Raw genomic sequence first — 22,458 nt, 5'->3', positions numbered from 1 at the left:
CAAATGAAAAAAAATAATAAAACACCCTTAAAGAAAATAATCATTTCATATACCTTTTCGAAACAACATTAAAATTCCCCACAACATTTCATAAATGAATATAAACAAACTTCTTACTTTGACAGACAATCCTCTCTCCCTCATACACCCCGCCTCTACAGGTGAGGATCCCTCCAAACACTTTAATAGTCCCACTGATACACAGGTAAGTAACCTGCTGCCCCTCCAGGTAGACCCCTGACTGGGAGGACAGGTAGACAGACAGGGGGACATCAGGGGGCATCTCAGCACAGCCAGCTACAATATTGTCAATTATGATCATTTAAGCTAATGTTGAACAGTTGAATTTTTACATTTAATATATGGAAATATGGATACAGAAAAACTAGTAGGTATTTGGTATGTCAATTAAAATGATAAAATGATAAAAATAATAAATTTATGCACATGTACCAGTGCAATACCAGAAAATAAGGGGACTTTACATCCCAATATTGCTTTAAATGAAGAAATTGTTTCTCACAATAGGTAAACTTTAATATCAGAAACACGTTGAAGAAACTTATTTTAAACAAAGTTAAGTATAACAATGTCACTTTATAGAGTCAATACCCACGTTCACACTCAAGATGTCTTCCTACAAAATTCCCATCCCGGCAGGTCAATGTGGTGTCCCCACTCACAGCGACATTTCCCCTGGCACAGAAGTAGGTCACGCTGGCCCCATTAACATATGGTCCTGGTCCTGCATTGTTGGTAGTACGTGGTACTATAGGGGGCGCCTCAGTGCAGCCAGCTGATAGAAATGAATGAATAAATAAGTGGTTACACCACATAGTTGATAATTAGTCATCCTGTCATGTTTTACATGAATGTTAATCTATTACTGGACTCATATTTATCTTAAATAATTACTGTCAACTTATTGATTCATTGTCATTATCACAAAAATATTTCTTTCTGTGTAGCATTTGTGGTGCCTTACAGTTTTTTGCTACCACTCAATTGGAATGTGCTAACTTTAAGAATTCAAGACTTAAAATTGTATGTTACAGTCTCTGTAAAATTCACAAATTTCCCCATTAAAAACACTGAGTCCTTACTGTCAAACTTCTGGGCACACTGACCTGCACAAATAATAAGAGACCCCGCCCACTCGCCGTCACTCCCGCACACCAGGGCGGCGTTACCACCTGTCTGTACAGTGCCAGAATTACACGAGTACGTCACCACAGAGTTCTGTTCATAGGGGCCGCCACTTGCATCGTTTGTGGTACCTGCCACAACAGGAGGAGATGCTGAACAACCAGCTGAAAATGCAGAATGATAAGGAAGTTGATTACTTCATTTCAAATGTATCATATAATTATGATAGGTGTATAAAACTTGATATACTTTGATGAAAGTCTAAAGCAGAAATATCAGTGCAGGCAATGAAACAAATATCCTGGCCATTTTTCATATGGACAAAAAACCAGATTTTAATTGGAATGAACAGTTTTCTTATTAACAGTTGTAAACTGCAGTGCTACCACACAAGGTAACACAAAAGAAAAATAAAAATTCGATATGCTAATCTTAACAGATGCAGGCTGACATCGAAATCAGTAAGTCATTCTGGATTATTCTAACCCATTTTCCAGAACAGACATATGTTCACAGCCTAAATCTGCTTCCATATTCTAAATTCCTTCCACTCACGTCTGCAGACCATGGAGGCGCCGACCCACTCTCCGCCATTACAAGACTTCATTCTGTTGCCTGACACCATGACCATGTTGTCCACACAGCTATACTCCACCTCGGCGCCATTGGGATACGGCCCACTAGAGGCCGCCACCAGCTTGGTGTTGGGAACACTGGGAGGCTGTTGGAGGCAGCCAACTGAAAAAGAGCCAATTTTTTTTTAAATGTCTATTTTTTTTTTTTTTTTTTTGCAAATTGTTTAAAATTTCACAAACATGAAAATAGTTAATTATTAAAATGAGTTCAGTATGGGCATTAGAAAATCAAATTCCTTTTCTAGGATTTTATTTTTAGTATAAATTATTTTTATTACAGGTTCTACCAATCAAGTGTAAAAGAAATTTTGTAAACAATAAACTATCAAAAAGTTTGAGGAAAATCTAAATTGATAAAGCCAAAAAGAACCTACCATCACACTGTAGGCGTCTGCCTTCCCAGATGCCATTTCTGCACCTGAGAACAGCATCACCACCTATGGACACTCGACCAGAGCTACAACCATATCGTACAGTGTCTCCCTCTAGGAATGGTCCTTGTCCAACAGTCAGCAGCTCTGCGTTAGGGATGGTAGGTGGGCTGCCAGCACAGCCAGCTGTAATACAGGTAGGAAGATTGTGTTATACATGATTGTGTTATACAAAAGATTGTGTTATACAGCATGATTGTGTTTTGGTGTGACATTAAGGGCTACATTACTATACATTAAGTACAAGTTGTTCAATAATTTCTGTGGTGATAACTTAGCAGATGTGTGTTGCTGGGCTCATTGACTTTGCTATAATTGTAACCAAATTTAGCTTTGGATAATATGAAACATATCACTGTCTGTTGCAAATTTACTTTTGAGTAATAACTACAAATTTGACTAAAACAATAGAAAGAAACAATACAGTACAACTATCACAACTCATAATGAAAAAATTTGACAAAAAACAGTGCTGACCTCTACAGTCAATAACAGTGCCTTCAAACACCCCATTTCTGCAGGTGAGGGAGGTGTCCCCTCTGACCCTGACATATCCTGTAGTGCAGCCATAGCTGACTGTCAGTCCACTGCGATATGGAGGAGACACAATGTCATGGGCAGCGAATGGAACCTCAGGTGGGTTGCCAAGGCAACCAGCTGTAAAATACCAAAAAGATGGCTTTATTTTAGAAAACAACTGACAGGCTAAAATTGTTATCACAAGAAATTTTGTCATGTAAATGATAAATATGTACTGCAGGGTTTGACAGTCATTACTTAATTACCAGTATGGAGACATCACCAATGAAATTCAAATTACAAATAAGTTCTATCATTATCTCTTAAACCTATCCCACTTGTTCCATAATTCTAGTTAAATCATTTAAAAAATCATGAAATTAAGAAATATCATCAAGAACTCTAAAAAAAACTTTCCTACACGTACGTTCACAAACAATCCTCTGGCCCACGTAGCTTCCCCTCTGACAGCGTAGGTTGCTGTCACCACCTGTTTGGATGTAACGCTCTGCACAGCGATAAGTCACGATGTAATCCTCAGTATAGGGTCCACTCGATGATGTTATGGCATTAGTGATAGAGGGTGGATTCCCACAGCCGGCTAGAAATGATTTTGAGGTTGTCTTTGAATTTTTTCTTTATCTGTTTAATTGTTATACAGAAATGTTATCAACATGAAGAAAATTTACAGACTAATTCACAGTCATATCTTATTTTGGTCAATATGCATATTTGTGGTAAACAAAGTCCTAACAACTGCTGGATATCATTTTACACAAATAAATCATAAAATGTTATCACTAAAATAGAAAAAAACATCTTCACAAATTTGAAATTATCACAGTCAGTGTAAAATATGTCTTTCATAATAAATGTCAATCCTTCTAAATCTGATGATTCCCATACAAACCTTGGCACTGAATCAGCTGCCCCCTGAACTGTCCATCAATGCACTCCAACACCCTGTCCCCGCCCACCTGGATTGTACCAGGTACACAAGTATAGGTGGCGACACTGCCCTCAAGACGGGGGATAAAGCCAGCTTGATATGTGGCGAAGGGTGCATCTGGTGGGTTGGACGGACAGCCCTCTGGAATGAGATATAATATATAATGTGTTAGGTGAGATATTGTGATAACATTTTGGGGATACATTAAGTGAATGTGCTAAGTGAGGCACTGTGATGTATTGGGTGAGATAACATGAAAATAATGATGGGTTTGATATTTTGATAGGAAAGTCTTTGGGATAAAGGTGACAAGTGGATTGCACTGTGATATATAGATACATAATACCTTTATATGCTATAAGCTACAAACCTATCAAATTGACAGATGGCTGAAATGAATAATTCTGGTAAACTGACCCTCTCTGCTCACCCTTACCTCTACACACAATGTTACTTCCTTGCCACTGCTCATTACGGCAAGTCAAGCTGCTGTCTCCGCTGATCTTTACATAACCCGTGGCACAGCTGTAGGTGACGGTGACACCTTCTGCGTATGGGGAACCTGTGGCACTGCTGACGGCATTGGCTGGAGAGGGAGGCTCCTGGTAGCAACCAACAATTTTAGCTGAAACGATGAACAATGACAGCCACCATTAGTTTGTTTTGTAAATAATGATAGACAGGATAATGAATACCTTACAATGTGTGAATTCCCAATGAATTAAAAAAATGTATGTTATGAAATTTTGGGCCTCATACATATCAATTCACCACACAAAATCCAAGTATTAAAAGGTGCAATGTCCTCATAACTGACGCTCTGTTTGTAATTCAAAAGAATGTGATTGTCAAAGCTCGGTCAACTTACGTTCACACTGAAGTCTTTCTCCCTCAAAACCATTGCGTCCACACACCAGTGTCTCCTGTCCTCCTGACTTGATGTATCTCTCGGCGCATGCATACGTGACGGTCTCTGCTCGTAGGTATGGTGCCTCACCCACACTGATAACAGCATTGGGGATGACAGGTGCACTCACACAGCCCACTGTAAATTTAATGTTTGATTGGAAACAGGCACAAACTCATTTTACCAATTAAAGTAAGGCACAAATCTGACAGTAATTTCTTAAAGACTGACAAAAGCAACTGTTAAGAAACTAAATGTATTTATGGCAATTGGTGATTTTAATTAATATGAAAAACATAAAATAACATACATTTGAAGAATTAATAACAAAATATTCAAATCAACTTTCAATTCAAGAAACCTGGTTAAAATCACATGCTAACTTAATCAATGCATATATAAAAAATAAAAATTATTTTTGCTTACATTCACACTTTATCCTCTCTCCAACATATATACCATTATCACATGTGAGAGTGAGGGAGCCAGAGACACGCACTCTTCCTGTGTCGCACGTGTACTGAATCTGTGTGCCCTGCAGGACATAGGCAGGTAACACAGGTCCTAGTGGACCGCTTGACCCCTGGGGGCCAGTAGACCCCTGGGTGGGTACCCCGGGGACCACAAAAGAGGCACCAAAGATGAAAGGTGGATTCTGGGAGCAACCAGCTGAGTAAAAAATTAAATAATAAGAAGATAAATGAAGGCATCGAAAATTTTAACAAAGAAAAGATTTTGGGAAAAAATATTAGGAAATAAATCAAAAACTTTAAAAGCATTTAAAATAAATGTAAATAAATAAATAAAAGACAAAATAATTTTGTAAAAAATGTATGTAAAGTGATTAAAAAAATGGAACAGAACAAAAACTACAAAAATAATAATAATAATAACAAACCAAAAACCTATTTATACATCTCATAATGATACTTGTACTTATAATTCAAATTTAAAGTGAAATGCTCCCTAACACAACTGAACTTACGTCTACACTGTAGTCTCTGGCCTTCCCATGTACCTGCATTACAGGTAAGAACATCACTGCCATTAATGGCAACATTGCCTGTGGTGCAGGAATACCTCACTCTATGACCCTGCTGATAGGGGGCACCACTAGCATCGTTAGTTGCTCCAAAAATTGATGGCGGCTCGTTATCGCACCCAGCTGGAAGTGTGTTTTGAATACATTACTTAAAGAAAATTATAACTTTAATGTATCTGTTTTCATGAAACAGCAAACAAATAATAATCATTCTCGCAATAATTAGCTCATATACAATAAAAAATATCAGAAATTCAATATTTAATGGATGCTTAACTCTTTGCTTACTTCAATTCAGTGTTTCCTTTTAACTTATGATTCGTAAAATCACTTACGTTGACAGACAAGTCTCTCGCCTTCATAACCTCCACTGCTGCCACACATTAAGACTCGACTTCCACGCACTGCGATGAATCCATTCCGACACGTGTAAGTGACCCTGGTACCTTGGACGGATGACTCGTTGCGGCCATTGTGGGTGGCAAAGGGGATAGAGGGAGGACTGTCACTACATCCAGCTGAAGCAGTTAGATATAACATCATGTTATTTGTAACATGTGTGGCTGACAATACCATTATAATGATCATGAACACTGATTAGTCTCCTTTTACCAATTTGATAAAAAAAAAACCGCCATTATTATTACAAAATGATTTTTAAAATAAAACTTTACTGGCTGTCAGCAAAATTACATCCAAGAACTTTTTTCTGTTCAGTGTGTTCCATATCACAGATTTTTTACCTATTCTATATTTTGAAAAAGGAATGGTTAAACTGCCATACAAATAACACTGCAATGTCTAGCATGTTGTCACACCCAACATAATGTCACATCTAGCACATTACAATGAAATCTTATACTCTCCATGCCTCCATTGTCCCTGCTGTCACAACTAAGACACTGTCACAGCTAACACACTGTCACACCTAACACACTGTCACAGCTAACACACTCTCACACCTAACACACTGTCACACCTAACACATTACCTTGACATCTAATACTCTCTATGCCCACCCACTGTCCTTGCTGTCACACCTAACACACTGTCACACCTAATACACTGTCACAGCTAACACATTACCTTGACATCTAATACTCTCCATGCCCACCCACTGTCCCTGCTGGCATGTGATGGACATAGAGCTGGAGGTGGCAGACACAAAGCCCAGGTTACACACATAGCTGACAGAGCTGCCCTGTAAGAATGGCTGGCTGATCACACCTGACATGACCGCATTGGGGATCTGTGGAGGCTGGTTGGGACATCCACCTGTGAAGGTGAAAGAGAAAGAATGAAACCAGTGCCAGTGTTGATTATTACAGTAACTTTTTTTAATGCATTGTTGTACTACCAGTACACTGTGAACTTTGTTTGCATTAATTTTTTTTTTCATTCTAAGTTATATACAAAACTTGGCTGTAGTTTAGCTCTGTTTGTGTATGTTTAGAGAAAATAAATGCTATAAAACCAGTGTTGTGTTAGTGTTTTACACTATATAGAGGTTGATGAATGTTGATGGATGGATGGACGAACAGACAGAGGGATGTAGAAAGGGACAACTGTATTAACTATATACTGAAGTTGAGCACAATTTCGGAAGTGAAGGATGTGCTATTACGTAACTGCAACAATATCATTTCTATACAGCCCAAAACTTGACCTACTTTGACAGCGTATCCTCTCTCCCTGGAAGGAGCCACTGCGGCAGGTGAGGAAGCGCTGTCCCCCAGTCTGGAGGTACCCTGTGGCGCAGGAGTAGGTCACCACATACCCCTCCCTGTAGGGGCCTGAGCCTGCACTCAGGTCTGCATTGATCACAGATGGAGGGCTGCCTGAACAGCCAGCTGGTAAAAAAAACAAGGAAAATTCTTTGAATATCATGTTTTTTATACATTAAAATTGCAAATTCTAAGAAAGAAAGACATGTTCAACATGTGCAAACATAAAAGATAAAAAATTTAAAGCAATGAGTGGAAAGTCTATTATGTTTGATGAACCTTGCATCCACTACCTGATGTGTAGAAAAGATTTCCTTTATAATTTTATGTGTTCTTTAAGAGCATCTAAATCTTTTGAATATATATTTGGTTCACTTTAATATACTAATTATAAAAAAGAGAGAATTCCATTTCTATTATTCAAGCTCAAATCCAATGACAAACTACAAGGAATCTTAACTACCTTCACAAACAAGAGCTTGGCCGACAAAATTCCCTCCATCACAACGAAGTTGGGTGTCACCAGATGTTTTGATATTTCCCTGCAAGCATTGGTAGGTGATGATGTCTCCTTGGAGATAGGGTCCTGTTGTCCTGTCATGGCTGGTCAGCGGAGGTGTAGGGGGCGTTCCACTACAACCACCTGACAAGACAAGCCATAATGTTATAGACAGATAAGTTACATAGGGAAAATTTCTTCTCATTATTACTTTGTAAATTTAAAATTTGAGGACATTCATAAAGTATTCATTTATGATTATTATGGCAATTCTTTAATCCAAGACACATTTTTCAGAGACAAAAGACTGAAATATATATCTCTCTAAAAATTGACAATATGTTTATGCCGTTGCAAATTATACTGAATTCAGTCTAATACTCAGTCACAAATCTAACATTTAAGTATGTGAGGGGATAATGCAGCAATCATTTTATATAATTTCCCTCCACTTGTAAATCTTACGTCTGCAGACAAGTGGATCTCCACGAAATGTCCCACTGCTACATGTGAGGGAGGTCTGGCCACTGACGGGGACATAACCAGAGATACAGGAATAACGGGCTGTGACTCCCTCTAGATATGGTGCCGCACCAAGGTTACGGTTTGAATTCTGACCCACAGATGGTGCTTCCTTACAGCCAGCTAGGAATGGAAATTGGACAAAAAAGCTTTTTATTTATTTTTTTTTTTGTTGAATAATTCAGTTCAACTAGGCTGGTTTAAAGTTATTTGTGATTTTTTTAATCACACGTCTAAAGACAAAATGGTTCAAAAATGAAAATTTCCCAAGATGAAGATAAAATTAACTAATGAAACAGTAACAAAATAATCAGCAAAATAAGGGGCGGAAATACTTAAATTTGTTTCAGCAGTTACTCACATGCACACTGAATCCTGGTCCCTAAAAACTCATTCCTACTGCATGTCAACTCCAAGCCCCCGCCCACTTTGACGTAGCCCTCAGCACAGCTATAGGTGACAGTGGCGCCATCTGCATAAGGTGCTCCTGCTCCATTGTTGACAGCATTAGCCACCAATGGCGGCTCTCTGATACATTCTATTTTTTCAGCTGCACGAAATGGAATATTAATGATTCATCAGTTCATGTTATCAAGAAAACTGTTTTTTTTAATAAGAAGAGTGAAAATTGGTGCAAAAATGATGATTTGAAATGTAATTTTTTAAAGTAAATCAATTATCTCCATTAACATTTCTACTTAAAATATGTATCAAGAATGTCTTTTTTGTACAAGGAAACAGGATCAAATTATAAAATCAATGTTTAAATGCAAAGTACTAGAATTCTCTGATTTACAAAAGAGAAAAAAAAATGTGTTTGAAGTCTCAAAATAGCAAATGCTTTTCACAATAAAGTGCCAAAAAAATCAAGATTCTTCTTACGTTCACAGACTATATTTTGTCCGACAAACTGTCCATTGTTACAGGATAGAAAGATGGAGCCACCAGTCTGAATGTAGCCTGGGTTGCACTCATACAAGACCAAGGAGTTCTGTCTGAAAGGTGGTGCTGCTGCTCTCACCCTGGCATTGGGAATTGTGGGTACTTCAGTACAGCCAGCTGGCAAGAGAAAAATATTATCTGATGTCCAAGGCAACTTGGTGTCAAAATTTCATCACAAAAAGGTTCTCTCAAAAACTTACTGGATAAAAACTATCTGAGACAGAATTAATGAATCCATGAATAAATGAATAAATAAAGAAACAGTAAGAAGGGAATTATCAGAATAATACTGCAGAGACATTACTCAAATAAAAAAAGCACCACATACTTTTATGCACTTCTGTGTCTTTGTATATACAGCTTCATAATACATGTAAATTATAAAAAGCTTCTAACCTATATATAAACCCCAGCGCACAGCAACATTTTAAATGATATCTCTATAATCAACCACCATCACACCCAACCCCAACCCCTATCACACCCAACACCACCTAAAATCTATTCTCTGGCTATATACTTACGTCGACACTGTAGCTCTCCCCCCTGCCACTGCAGGACTCCATTGTTACAGATCAGCGAGGACGAACCCGCCACCTGTACAAACCCCTGGCTGCAGTTGTATGTGATCTGTGTCCCCTGCGTCACTGGACCTGTGGGGGCCACATAACCACCGCCAAGGACTTCTGGGAGGCTCTGACTACAACCAGCTGTTGAAGAATGGATAATGTTATTTATATTCTGATTTTCATTCATTACTGTACTTTCTATCATATTTTACTACCACATGGCTGTTTAAGAAGTTTGCATTTAGAAATACAGGTCCCTTACTAGTTGGGAACGAATAATTCACAAACTTAAATTCTCCTACAAATATATCACATCTTCATTCATCAGTTCTATATATAAAATTTTACTCATTTCATAAAAAGGTCAAGTCACAAGAGCTGATGCTTACATTGACAGTTCAGCCTGTTTCCCACCCAAGGTCCATTGTTGCACCTGAGGTCGCGATCTCCCGAGATTGCCACGTTACCCGCAGCACAGCTATAGCTGACAACTTGTCCTGTTAGATATGGTCCACTGCCGCCGTTATTGACTGTTCTGGGAACTGAAGGTGGTTGACTCTCACACCCAGCTGGAAATGAAGAAGTTATTGTGTTAGGTGGGACATTTGATTGTGTTGGATGAGACAAATGGTTGTGTCCTATGTGACTAATGGTGTGACATCATTTTTGCCAAATAAAAGTGAAAAATTCAACTCTCTAGAGGTCATCTACTCTTAAACTTCAAAAGTATCTTTATCTATATTCTATTAACCATTTGGTCTCTCTCTCTCTCTCTCTCTCTCTCTCTGACAAAGAACATACAAAATATCTCATCACCTGCACACTGTAAAGGCTCTCCCTGGAAAGTTGTTCCTCGACAAGTCAGAGTGCGACTGCCGCCATTTGCAACAAATCCACTGTTGCATGTGTACGTAATTGCTGTACCCTGTAGGTATGGACCACCTGCGCCATTGTGAGTAGCACGTGGTATGGTGGGAGGTGCTCCCTGGCAACCAGCTGTAATAAGATACAATGTTTTTAAATTTTGAGGATGACTTATTTTCATTATCTTTGCAGTTGACATATTTCACATCTGACTAATAAATGCAGCTTAGAAGTCATCTTCATGGACATGAATGATCATCATATTGATAATTCAGAATTCTAGCTTGATTGCACATATATCTTGAATCTTTCTATAATAAAACACCATTTTTCAAAGTCATCTGATTACCGTATTAGTTGTACCAGGAATGTAATTGTGTTAGCTGTGCCATGATGTCTAGGAATGATTGTGTTTGGATTGGATATAATTGTGTTTGGATGTGCTTGTGTGATAATCAAAACAAAGCAATCAATCCATACCCTGGCACACTAGAGCGCCCCCTTGATTCCACGTAAATTTTCCACTGCGGCAGACAAGTTGCTCAGCTCCGCCAATCTTAGCAGTGCCACTGACACAGGAGTAGGTCAAGACGGCAGCCTCTAGGTAAGGTTCAGATGAAGTTGTGGTAAATTCTGCATTAGGAACCACCTCTGGGGAACCAGCACAGCCAGCTATAGAAAATAACAATAATCATGAACTGTCATATATAAAATAATATAATTTAGACTTTTTTTAATATCAATATGAACTCATATTTATTTGCAAAAATAAATGCTACATGAATCTGCACACACATTTTAATGTTAATTCCAATTCAACATCACAATGCCAAACTTAGAACAGTATTTTAATTGCTATTAGCCATCCCCACATATGCATGAATACTTATTCACACTTACAACTACACTGAATTCTCTGTCCTGTCCAGTTTCCTCTCTCACAGCGCAGTGTCTTACTTCCTCCAGTCTGTACATAGTTATCACTGCAGTAATACGTCACCACAGTGCCCTGGTATAGACCCCCTGGGGGGAGGGCCACCTCCGCATTGTTTACCTGTGGAGGGGCGGGGCACCCAGCTGGAAGAAGAGATCATATCTCAATCAACAATTGAAATGTAATTATCAATTTTAAGCAACCTTAAAAATTATATTCTTAAGGATGGATTTCATATGGACAGTATCAAACTTAATCAAATCACACATCATATAAATTATTGCCCATCAAACATGTTTAACACTGATAATATAATACATTTTTTGTATTAGCTGAACTATACCCAAAAATGGAGATTTGATATTTTAAGAAAAAAAACTGAAATTGGTTCAAACTATTAGAAATTACAACTGTGTGAGTAATAAACTTCATGACTTTAAATCCTAAAAAGAATGAAATACTTGGTATCTGAAACTTCAGAATAAATACTGTACTCACATTCGCATATCAGTGGAGCTCCCACATACTGTCCATTTCTACAGGTCAGTCGGTCATCTCCCTGGACCTTAATGTACCCCGTGGCACAGGTGTAGAATGTCAAGGTGCCCTCTAGGTACGGGGGTCCAGAACCACTCTGCTCTGTGTTGGGTATTGTGGGTGGTGCCTGTAGGCAGCCAGCTGAAATCAATGTGAAATAATTTCTTAATTTATTAATATGGCATAAAATAGATTAAATTTGTGGCTACAGGTAATAAAATGAGGAGTGTGATATTAATGAGTTTTTATTTTATTCTGTCAAAGACTAAATTATTTTTGAGACTATTGAAAGAAAACATTCACATCTAATTTTTCATAAATACCTTAAACATTGTCTGCTAGTTAAAAAAAATATTTTTTCGAACATACAATTTGACATTTTCATTTGGTTATTTAAAAAAAATCCAAGTTCTATTAGAGACACTTACGTCTACATTGAGGAATGGTTCCTGTAAATCTACCATCTGTGCATCGCAGTGTTATGTCTCCACTGGCCACCACAAAGCCACTGTTACAAAAGTAAGTTGCTTGTGCACCCTCCAAATATGGCGGCACACTGCTGAACACATTGCCATTGGGAATCTTTGGTGGATTTCCACTGCATCCCTCTGTAAAAAGAAAGTGATAGATTATAAGTCGAAAATGCAAATGAAGAAATAAATGCGTGAAAAAAATTTAAAACATTCATAGTATAATATTTCTGAATTGCAATATTGTCAGAATGGTCACTCAAGTCGCTATAGTCAATCAGTATTTGGGACAAGTAAGAAGTAATCACATACTTGCACATACAATCCTGTCTCCAACCCAGTTGCCGCGGTTACAGGTGAGACTAGTGCTGCCCCCTGTTTTCACGTATTTGGCCTGGCACTCATACTGCACAGTGCCGCCATCTGGATAGGGGGCACCACTCTTGATGACTCTGGCATTGGTCACAGTGGGAGGCTCTGTGCTACAGCTTACAGTGGCAGCTGAAAGAGATACAGAGTATGCGTGAACTGTACTCATTGATTCATTAATCAAATTTAAAAATTAACTCATAAAGAGAATTATGGGAATTGTATTGTATATGGTGTTTTATTGACACATAAACAATAAGGAAGACACACTCAAAAGACTTGATCCATTTCTGAAAAAGTACTGAATATTAATTTGGTTCTCAAACCCAATATAAAAAGAATCATTATTTTGTTTGAGCCTTCAAGTGTTTTAAAAATAAAGAGAAGTCATTTTTGACAAAAAATACACAATCAAAGATAAGTGATGAATAAATAATGTCTGCAGCTCATGTAAATCAACTTACGTATGCAAACGATCTGTTCTCCCTGAAAAGTTCCACCATTGCAGACAAGCGATGTACTACCGCCATCTTGAATGTACCCTGTCACACAACCAAATGTTACACTGCTGCCCTCTGTGAAGACATTGCCATTGGTCAATTTCTGGGCATTAGCAATATTGGGGATAGTTGTACAGCCACCTGGAAAAATATTTCAATGAAATGTATCAAGAATATTCAGAAGTTTAAACATCAGATATTATCAATATAATTTTTTTACCTTAGAGACCTTTGCTGGTCTCTTACTAACATTTCATTAACATTTCACACACTCCTAGCTAACAAAAAACAGAGCATTATTTGAAGTTTTAAAAGTTTTGGCTGCTGACACACAAAAAAAGAAAACATTTTATTTTAACTCAACTTTGTATTTTTTCATTGTCACATATTTTTCAGTATTATCAACACAATCTTATTCTAAAAATATAATCATATCAGTTACGATGGAATTTAGCAAGCAATTGCCATTACTTACGCTGACACTGTATTCTTGTTCCTATCCAAGGCCCATTGGAACACGTCAACGAATCACTGGTTCCAACTTTGACGTAATTGTTGGCACACCTGTACTGGGCCAGCATGCCTGACAGATATGGCCGCGCCATTGGCGTCAGGAGGGCATTGGGAATGCTGGGAGGAGGGGACAGGCAGCCACCTGGTGGTAATTAGACAAAATTATACTTAATACTGGGAAATGTAAAGATCAAAGACAACAGTAAATGGCTATCCAGAATAGAGAAAATTTAGAGCACATTATTTTCAGTTTCAAATCAATAAAATCACTTTACTTTTTTAGTTACATAAATCATGATATACATGTGTCGTATCTTCTATTTAAATTCAATTTTTTCCTAAAACACACATTTTCTGCCAAATGCTTTTTAATAACATTAAATACATTATTGTATACATCTAGCATCTGGTATAATAATGTTAAATTTTAACTATGATATGCAATACCGTGTACCACTTACCTGAGCAGGTGAGTCGCTCCCCAACAAACCTCCCCTGGCTACAGGTGAGGAACGCACTGCCCCCTGTTGGCACATATCCACTGACACACTCGTAGTAGATGATGTCGCCATTTTGATAAGGACCTCCTGTAGCATTGCTGAAGCTATTGGCTGGGGCCACTGGGTCACTTGTACAGCCAACTGAGAATGAAATGTTCAAATTTATTAATTAATCCACTTAGTATATTTATCTGATTCATGATGCACTGAAAAAAACAATCTTAAACCAATACCACAATTTTCCACCATATCACACATAAGAAATCTGCTCCATGGAAAAAGACTCCTTTTTAGTCTATTCAGAACCTGTAGATTGAATCCCACATGTTGAATGGTGAGATATCCTTCTCAAGATTATTGATAAGCTTTTTCTATTATTTTTAAAATAAATATAGTCTGTAATTTAGCTCTACAAGTTAATCCCTATAAACTATTCAACTGCAGATTAAGTTCTGCTACAGAAAGAGTTCATTTTGTCTTGACGAACAAATCTCCAATAACTTACCTCCACAGGTCATCCTAGTCCCCACAAACTGACCCCCTCTACAGGTGAGAGTCCTGCTGCCGGACGTCTGGACCAGACCAGTAGCGCAGGTGTAGGTCACCTGGGAGCCCTCTCTGTATGGACCCTGTGGCGGGGAGTATGTGGCTGAGGCAATGGAGGGTGGAGTGGTACAGCCCTCTGAAATTTGCATGGATATAACTGATGAAATATCAAAAGTTTTTTTCACTTGACAAGCATGGAAAAAATAAGCAAATTTTCAAAATTGGTGTCTACCCCTTGTGTCTACCCATTTGTGCCTTGTTGCATGACTTACCACCCATTAAAATGCATGACTCACCCAACCAAGTATGTATCTGTGAAACTCTGCAATCCCACCATCATAATTTTCACATGTGGCCCCTGCCATGTAATCTGACCAATACAGGTGAGAGGAACATGTAAATTGAATGAACAGAGTTGAAGCTGATACCTGTGATTTAGAACCCTCTCAAGAGAAATTCTCTCCCTCTCTCTCTTTCTCTCACACACACACACACACACATACACACACTCTCTCTCTCTCTCTCTCAAACACACTCTCTCTCACAGACATACACAAACGCACACGCACACTCTCTCTCACACACATACACAAACACAGACGCACATACTCTCTCTCTCATGCAGACACACACACACACACACACACACACACACACACACACACACACTTACCATTACAGACCAGTGGCTGACCCTGCCAACTTCCTGCCTGGCAAACTAAGTTGTTGACTCCAGCTATAGCCACTCCCCCAGTCTCACAGGAATATGTGACTGTGCTGCCATCTATGAATGGTTCAGTGGCAATCTGTATGGTGCCTGGGTTTGAAGGTGGTGTAGGGCATGCACCTGGGGAGCAAAGAGTTAACTTAGGACGTTAAAGTGTTAAAATGATCTGAGATTTGACACGTGATTTTATATATATTCCTGAACCAATAGAAAATTAGTTTCAGTTGCCAGTCATTCTTTTTTCTACATCTATCACGATTTCAAAATCAATAAAAAATGGTACTCTTATAAGTTCCAAAGAAAATGCTACTTACGTTGACACTGAATATAATTCCCAACAAACACTCCATTTTGACATGTCAGGAAGTCACCACCAGACACTTTGACATAGTCGTCATGGCATCTGTAAGTAACCCTAGCTCCAGTGGCATACGGCCCATTTGCTGGGGAGTAGTCTGCATGGTTTAGAGCAGGGGGGTTTTGTTGGCAACCACCTGTAAATATGTCAAAAAATTAAATAAATATTTCCCTTATTATGATAGTTTGTGTGAGATGAAGAATTATCAGAGTTATAAGATATCACTGATGGGGTATTTTGGGTCTAATGCACTTTTTGAGCATACTTTGTGTTTGTGAAAAATTTAGAAAATATTTCTTATTTTGAGCTGTGCAGACAGACAAAGAATGGTAGAAAAACTGTAAATACTGATGAAAATAACAGTCACATTTAACCCTTGCATCTCATTCCTCTTAACCTGGCAAAATCAAAAAGGTTGACATAAAAACAAATCAAAACGACACATAAAATTAAAAAAATAATCAAAAAGGCAGGCGTATGTCCAAACCAAGACTTCCTTACTTTCACAGGTCAGTGGCTCCCCCTGGAACTCTCCATTGGTACAGACCAAGGTGTGGTTCCCCCGGTCCTCTATATGGTTAGGTAGACACACATATATGGCCTTGGCACCCTCCATGTAAGGTCTGCCAGAGGTGGCCCAGGTGGTACCATCGGTGCTGGGGGGGTCCTCACTGCAGCCCCCTGGAATGTGAATAAGATTTATTTTTATGCTTGAGAAAAATGCACACTACTGGATGGTTTTTCTTGCACTTTAACAAGTTCAGGGGATCTCATCCAATAAAACTGAATGCATGTTGTGCTTTAATAATTATGGTATGAGAAATATTATTTTGAAAGCAATAAAGTTTTATCTTGAAGCTCTCAATAAAATTATTATACCCTAAATTGAAATTATCCAATTGTCTATTAAATGATATCTCACTTGATATCCTTTATGCAAATTTCAAATAAATCACTTATTATGACAAAAAAATAAATTTCTACTATAATTAACAAGCTGTTAGGCTAAAAGAAAGTTAATAAGCAAGTGATCCCTGAAACTTATAATCCATATACTTAAATAAAACATTCTATATGATCCAACTATCTCTCACTTACGGGCACAAGCAATCCTGCTTCCTATCCAGACACCAGACTCACATCTCAGTGATCTGGCACCTGCTATCTGGATATACCCTCTACCACAGGAGTAGCTGAGGGAGCTGCCTTCTCTGTATGGGCCTGTCCTGGGAGTGTACTCAGCACCATCTATCTGTGGGGGCGGTGGACAGCCAGCTGCAATATGACAGTGGAACATTATGATTAGTGTCCATTATCAAAACCTTCCATATTACACATGTTAGTAAATTATACTGATAAATGGTTTATTGCATACAAAGTTCTCTAGAATTCAAGGAGGAGAAAGAACAAAAAGAAGATGAGGAAGAAGTAGAAGAACAGGAAGAAGAGGTAGAAGAATAAAGAGGAGAGATTTCAGAAAAGGTAGAATTAGTTGACTTACAAGAACACTGAAGTACTCCCTCAGAGCCCCAGTTCCAGCCAGTGTTGGTACAGGTGGCTGTCAGGCTCCCAGAAGTGCGGAAAAACCCAGTGCTACAAGCATATGTTGCCACTGAGCCCAGGTTTGGTGGAGTGGAAGACAGATTTGGTGGTGAGGCGCCTGCGACAGAAGGTGGGGTCCCACCACATCCAACTGGAATATTGTGTGAGTTAAAAATTAAAGATTGCTTGTAACTGCAAACCAGTAATTGCAACTGATCTTTCAAAACTTGTTACCACCATACACTTCCAATAAATTATCTTATCAAAAATCTAATCAAGATTCCCAGTTTGTTTAATAAAAGGCACTAGAACTCCAGTTAAAACTTACGTGCACAGCGTAGTGCAGTGCCGTCCACCCACTGGAAGTTTCCGTCAGTACACCTTGCAGCAGTCACCCCAGCAGTTGCCACATATCCCGTGTTACAGGTGTAGAAGACCGTCACACCTGACCTGTATGGACCCACAGAGGGACTGAACTCTGCATTCTGGACTACTGGAGGTGAGCCTGCACAACCAGCTGGAAGAAATGAGAGATTACGTTAGTTGTGACCATCAAAAAGAACTCGGCCTGTACAACCAGCCAAGTTGAAAAAATTGTGTTAGATGTGACCAGCATGAAGAATTGGGCCTGTGCAACTAGCGTAAAAATTGAAAAAAGTGCGTTAGATGTGATAAGATATTGTGCCGAAATTATTTCAACATACAAAACAAAATACCAGCAGGACTTAATTTGATGTCAGTGGTGGTTGCCAGGAGTATAGAAAGAGTAAGACTTTGCCACAAGTACTGAGTGGGTTTCCACCAGCTGTTAGGTGCTAGGTGTGACAGGATTGGGTTTAGTGACTTTCTCACCATTTGTAAGAAATTTAATGGCAATTCAATTTGTTAAATTAACAAGTTGATGGGGGGAAAATAAGAGATAAAATTTTGCTTTCAGTATAGTCAGCTGAGGTATAACAAAGCACATCAACCCAAAATGTCGATTATATAAACAAATTCTGAGTGTGTTAGGTGAGACAGAGTAATTGCTCCAGGATGTGACTCACCTTGGCACACAATAGGAGCCCCAGAATTCCACACAAACCCAGCCCTGGTACATGTGACTATGTCACCACCTCCAACCTGTATAAATCTATCCCGACAGCGATATTCCACACTGGCGCTGGCCAGGTACTGTGCCCTTGGGGTATAGGTGGCGCCACTGATTTCTGGTGGCTGGCCAGGGCAGCCCGCTGGAAAAATAAACACAACATCTCAAATAGAAATAAGTTAATGAGAATTGTATTATGCAAATATGGTAAGTATAACAATTTGATGCCTGTAAAAGTAAATTGGTGTGTTGGTTGTGAAAACAGAGACCATACTATGTTTTACATACATGCAGTAGGTTTGATAGATTTAACAGTGAGAAGTTTAACATTGTGACATGTATGACTCTTCAAAGATGGAGATATTGTGGCAGAAGTTACAAAGCAAAGAAGCACTTTTGTTTTCTTTCAAATTATGAACCTCCAGTTTCCCAATTATAATCAGGACATTCCTTTTACTAATCCAAATATTCATCATGACCATAGAAATATAAAAAGTGTTTCAATTAAACTGTGGATGACTACCCCACAGCACCTACCTTGACATCTTAGAGGACCTAGTGTTCCCCATTCAAAGTTCCCCGAGACACAGCGAGCTACTCCACTGCCACCTGTAGGAACATAGCCAGATCGACAACTGTAGGTGACATTAACGCCATCTAGGAATGGGCCTTGGGTGTTTTCAGGCGTGGCAAATGCAACTGGGGGAGGACTAAAGCAACCACCTAGGAGAAGAAAGAAAGAAAATATCTTTAGGAACCTACATATTAAGTAGTCAGAAGCTGCTTTGTAAGTATTTTTTGTGGGTCTATTTCTTTTTGGAAGGTTGTGGGTACACGGACTCTTTTTCTGAGAATAAGTGAAACCTTATTTTCTCCAAAAGTGAGCACAGATTTATTAGGCTTCATCACAAATGATCCCCAAGTTCAAAATTTACTAGTTGTTAACAATCACTTGGTGCAGCATTCAGTATGGGTTCATTCCCAACAAAACTATTGTTTTATTTAAGTCACTCCAACTCTGGATGGACTCTGGCAAAATGCTGTAAAATTAACAAATTAACACTCCTCCTTCTGGCACCGAGTAGAATACAGAAAAACTGGACATTATATGAGAATGTTGGAAACAAGAGGAGGAGTGTTAATCTGTTCATCTAACTGTATTCAGCAAGAGTCACGGTTGTGTTGTATCTACCTACATATTATGATAGTTCCAATGGGAATAAGCCCAACTTAAAATATTGTCTACCCATACCTTCACATTTAATTTGACCACCAGCTGCCCACATAAAGTTCCCATTATTACAGAAGGCCAAACTGCTCCCAGCCGTCTGAAGTTGACCCAGCTGACATCTGTAGAACACCTGCAACCCTTGGACGTAAGGCCCAGTGGAGGGTGAAAACGAGGCTCCGGTCACCTCAACAGGACCATTTTTACAACCAGCTGAAATTGAAATAAAATTATTTCTGTATGGGGATTTTTTAAATTATTATACCTAGCTCACATTCCTATCAACTGACTTGTAAGAAATGAGTGAATAAGCAATTACTTCACAACTTTGAGAAAACAGGGTATTTATACTACCTGTATTTAAGCATGCTTCTGCTTCACATACAATATCAATTTGCACAACCAAAGGTTAGATCAATGTGGTCTACTTTTTGCTGACAAGCAATTGGTCCTTCTGAAAACTAGGTCAATGTGACCTATTAGTACTGACAAGCTACTGGTCCTTCTGAAAACTGGGTCAATGTGACCTACTTACGCTGACAAGCTATTGGTCCTTCAGCTCCCCACTGAAATCTGGAGTTGGTACAAGATAAGGTGCTGGTGCCTCCAACTTGTACAAAGTCATCCCCACAGCTGTACGTAATCCTTGTGCCCTCTGTGTAAGGCCCTGCTTGTGAATATGTGGCCCCCGTCACTCGTTGGGGCTCTCCAGAACAACCACCTGATTTTTTATTTAATTAAAAAATTATTCAGAGAGAGATACATGTGTGCATTTTAAATATACAGAGCAAAATGGAGATATAATTAAAAAAGAATTTACAGAAAATAATAAATCTACCAGCATGAATAAATGCTCAAATTACTAAACAAGAAGAAAGAAATTCTGTATTAACAAAATTTATTAAAATAAATTAATGAAAATAGTGAAATATTGTTTGGTCTCTTTATCAACTAACACACAGACAGTTCTAAAGACTAGTAAATACTCACGTTCACACACAAGGGCCTCATTGTTGTTCCATATAAAGCTGCCATTAGTACACTTTGCCTGGAGGCTGCCAGACTTACGGACAAAACCAAAAGAACAGGCATAGACCACGGTGGCCTCCTCGAGGTAAGGACCAAACATGGGAGAGTATCTGGCTCCATTCACTGTGGGAGCTCCCTGTGCACAGCCAGCTGGAATGTAGAGGGCATGGGCCTCATTTATTTAGTATCAATTTATCTATTCATCATTTATATATTTCTTTTTAATTTTTTTGACATGTGAGCAGGTCATGTCAGAGGCGGATCCAGTGATATTTTCTTACAGTCTTCCATATTATATTTGTTGATCCAATCTCCATTTTTTGACCATCTTCCAACAGAAAAAATAGGTACCCATAATGTAAACTTGAAAATCTGACCGTCTTCAGGAAGACCCAGAAGACAGCCTAAATCCACCCCTGCATGTGTCAGTATGTAAGTTGTTGCACTGAACAAAGTGATATAGTTGGCCAGGGTGCTAAAATTGGGAATGGTGACTTGCATGTTGTTTAATTCTGCTATATAATCCAAAACTATCATAATTTTTTTTTCTTTCAGTACCATTTTTAACAATTTAAATAGTTTTATAGTAAATTCAGTTAAGTTTAGTTCGATTTCAACCATTGCCAATGTAAGTCATCTAAAGACGATCTCTGATGAAATTGCTTGACTTTCTTATAAAAAAATGTTGCTGTCTGTGCAAATTTCTCTTATCTCTTACCCTGACACTGCAGTCGTACTCCCTGCCAGTTGCCATTGACGCAGGTCATCACCTCCCTGTTTGATGTACCAACATTGCCAGCTGAGCAGACGTACTCCACCTGAGCGCCCTCTAGGTAAGTTTCCCTGACTGGACTGTAGGTGGCTCCACCTATCTGTGGTGGTGTGCCACAGCCACCTGGAGGAAAAATGGAAAATTGCTATCTTATTTTGCATAAAAAACACTTTTTGTTAACATATTTGCCAAAGCTGAAGTCAAAAATTTTATTCATAATAATAAGATAAATGCTAAAAGATATTGAAATAAAAACTTACTCTTAGATAAAACATGGGAACAATATTTCAATCTATAGATATGTGACAAATGTACCTTCATATGTACGTGGCAATATTTCACTGTCTCATGTGAAAAACTGATAACATATAAACATTTTTTAACAAAATACCAATATTTTTACATTGTGTGTATGTGTATGTGTAGGTTTGTGTGTATGAGCCTGCAAGCACCATTATACAAGCTGGCCTGGATGTTTTCTCTATACCCCACTTCTCGTATGTGTGCAAACTTGTGTATGTGTATGTATTACTACATACACGTAAATGTGTTTGAGTGTGTGTTTGTGCGTTCTAGCCTGATAGCACATTTTCT

General features: G+C 38.6%; 1 protein-coding gene across 19 annotated transcripts in view; it reads right to left on the bottom strand.

The window, feature by feature from the left end:
- LOC106158743 (uncharacterized) overlaps window positions 1-22,458 on the bottom strand; it is a 72,958-nt gene that overhangs the window by 9,604 nt on the left and 40,896 nt on the right. For all 19 annotated transcript variants that reach the window (XM_087019252.1, XM_087019236.1, XM_087019242.1 and 16 more), the window contains 43 exons: window positions 21,811-21,987; window positions 21,054-21,242; window positions 20,599-20,784; window positions 20,088-20,276; window positions 19,373-19,558; window positions 18,792-18,977; window positions 18,074-18,262; window positions 17,705-17,896; window positions 17,302-17,478; window positions 16,705-16,884; window positions 16,160-16,339; window positions 15,792-15,965; window positions 15,078-15,254; window positions 14,534-14,713; window positions 14,035-14,214; window positions 13,524-13,700; window positions 13,003-13,191; window positions 12,649-12,828; window positions 12,182-12,361; window positions 11,650-11,826; window positions 11,230-11,421; window positions 10,702-10,881; window positions 10,275-10,454; window positions 9,841-10,026; window positions 9,257-9,433; window positions 8,736-8,924; window positions 8,318-8,497; window positions 7,817-7,996; window positions 7,300-7,479; window positions 6,716-6,904; window positions 5,965-6,147; window positions 5,573-5,752; window positions 5,014-5,256; window positions 4,549-4,725; window positions 4,117-4,305; window positions 3,642-3,821; window positions 3,159-3,332; window positions 2,690-2,869; window positions 2,156-2,338; window positions 1,702-1,884; window positions 1,128-1,310; window positions 617-796; window positions 118-297 (listed from right to left, as the gene is read on the bottom strand). In XM_087019252.1, the coding sequence (XP_086875378.1) occupies window positions 118-297; window positions 617-796; window positions 1,128-1,310; window positions 1,702-1,884; window positions 2,156-2,338; window positions 2,690-2,869; window positions 3,159-3,332; window positions 3,642-3,821; window positions 4,117-4,305; window positions 4,549-4,725; window positions 5,014-5,256; window positions 5,573-5,752; window positions 5,965-6,147; window positions 6,716-6,904; window positions 7,300-7,479; window positions 7,817-7,996; window positions 8,318-8,497; window positions 8,736-8,924; window positions 9,257-9,433; window positions 9,841-10,026; window positions 10,275-10,454; window positions 10,702-10,881; window positions 11,230-11,421; window positions 11,650-11,826; window positions 12,182-12,361; window positions 12,649-12,828; window positions 13,003-13,191; window positions 13,524-13,700; window positions 14,035-14,214; window positions 14,534-14,713; window positions 15,078-15,254; window positions 15,792-15,965; window positions 16,160-16,339; window positions 16,705-16,884; window positions 17,302-17,478; window positions 17,705-17,896; window positions 18,074-18,262; window positions 18,792-18,977; window positions 19,373-19,558; window positions 20,088-20,276; window positions 20,599-20,784; window positions 21,054-21,242; window positions 21,811-21,987 (7,893 nt within the window). The remainder of the gene's footprint in view (window positions 1-117; window positions 298-616; window positions 797-1,127; window positions 1,311-1,701; window positions 1,885-2,155; window positions 2,339-2,689; window positions 2,870-3,158; window positions 3,333-3,641; window positions 3,822-4,116; window positions 4,306-4,548; window positions 4,726-5,013; window positions 5,257-5,572; window positions 5,753-5,964; window positions 6,148-6,715; window positions 6,905-7,299; window positions 7,480-7,816; window positions 7,997-8,317; window positions 8,498-8,735; window positions 8,925-9,256; window positions 9,434-9,840; window positions 10,027-10,274; window positions 10,455-10,701; window positions 10,882-11,229; window positions 11,422-11,649; window positions 11,827-12,181; window positions 12,362-12,648; window positions 12,829-13,002; window positions 13,192-13,523; window positions 13,701-14,034; window positions 14,215-14,533; window positions 14,714-15,077; window positions 15,255-15,791; window positions 15,966-16,159; window positions 16,340-16,704; window positions 16,885-17,301; window positions 17,479-17,704; window positions 17,897-18,073; window positions 18,263-18,791; window positions 18,978-19,372; window positions 19,559-20,087; window positions 20,277-20,598; window positions 20,785-21,053; window positions 21,243-21,810; window positions 21,988-22,458) is intronic.

The sequence above is a fragment of the Lingula anatina genome, chromosome 8 (assembly GCF_051362555.1).
Source record: "Lingula anatina isolate TDL-2025a chromosome 8, LinAna3.0, whole genome shotgun sequence".
Classification (NCBI taxonomy): Eukaryota; Metazoa; Brachiopoda; class Lingulata; order Lingulida; family Lingulidae; genus Lingula; species Lingula anatina.
This window is presented reverse-complemented; position numbering and strand designations above follow the sequence as displayed.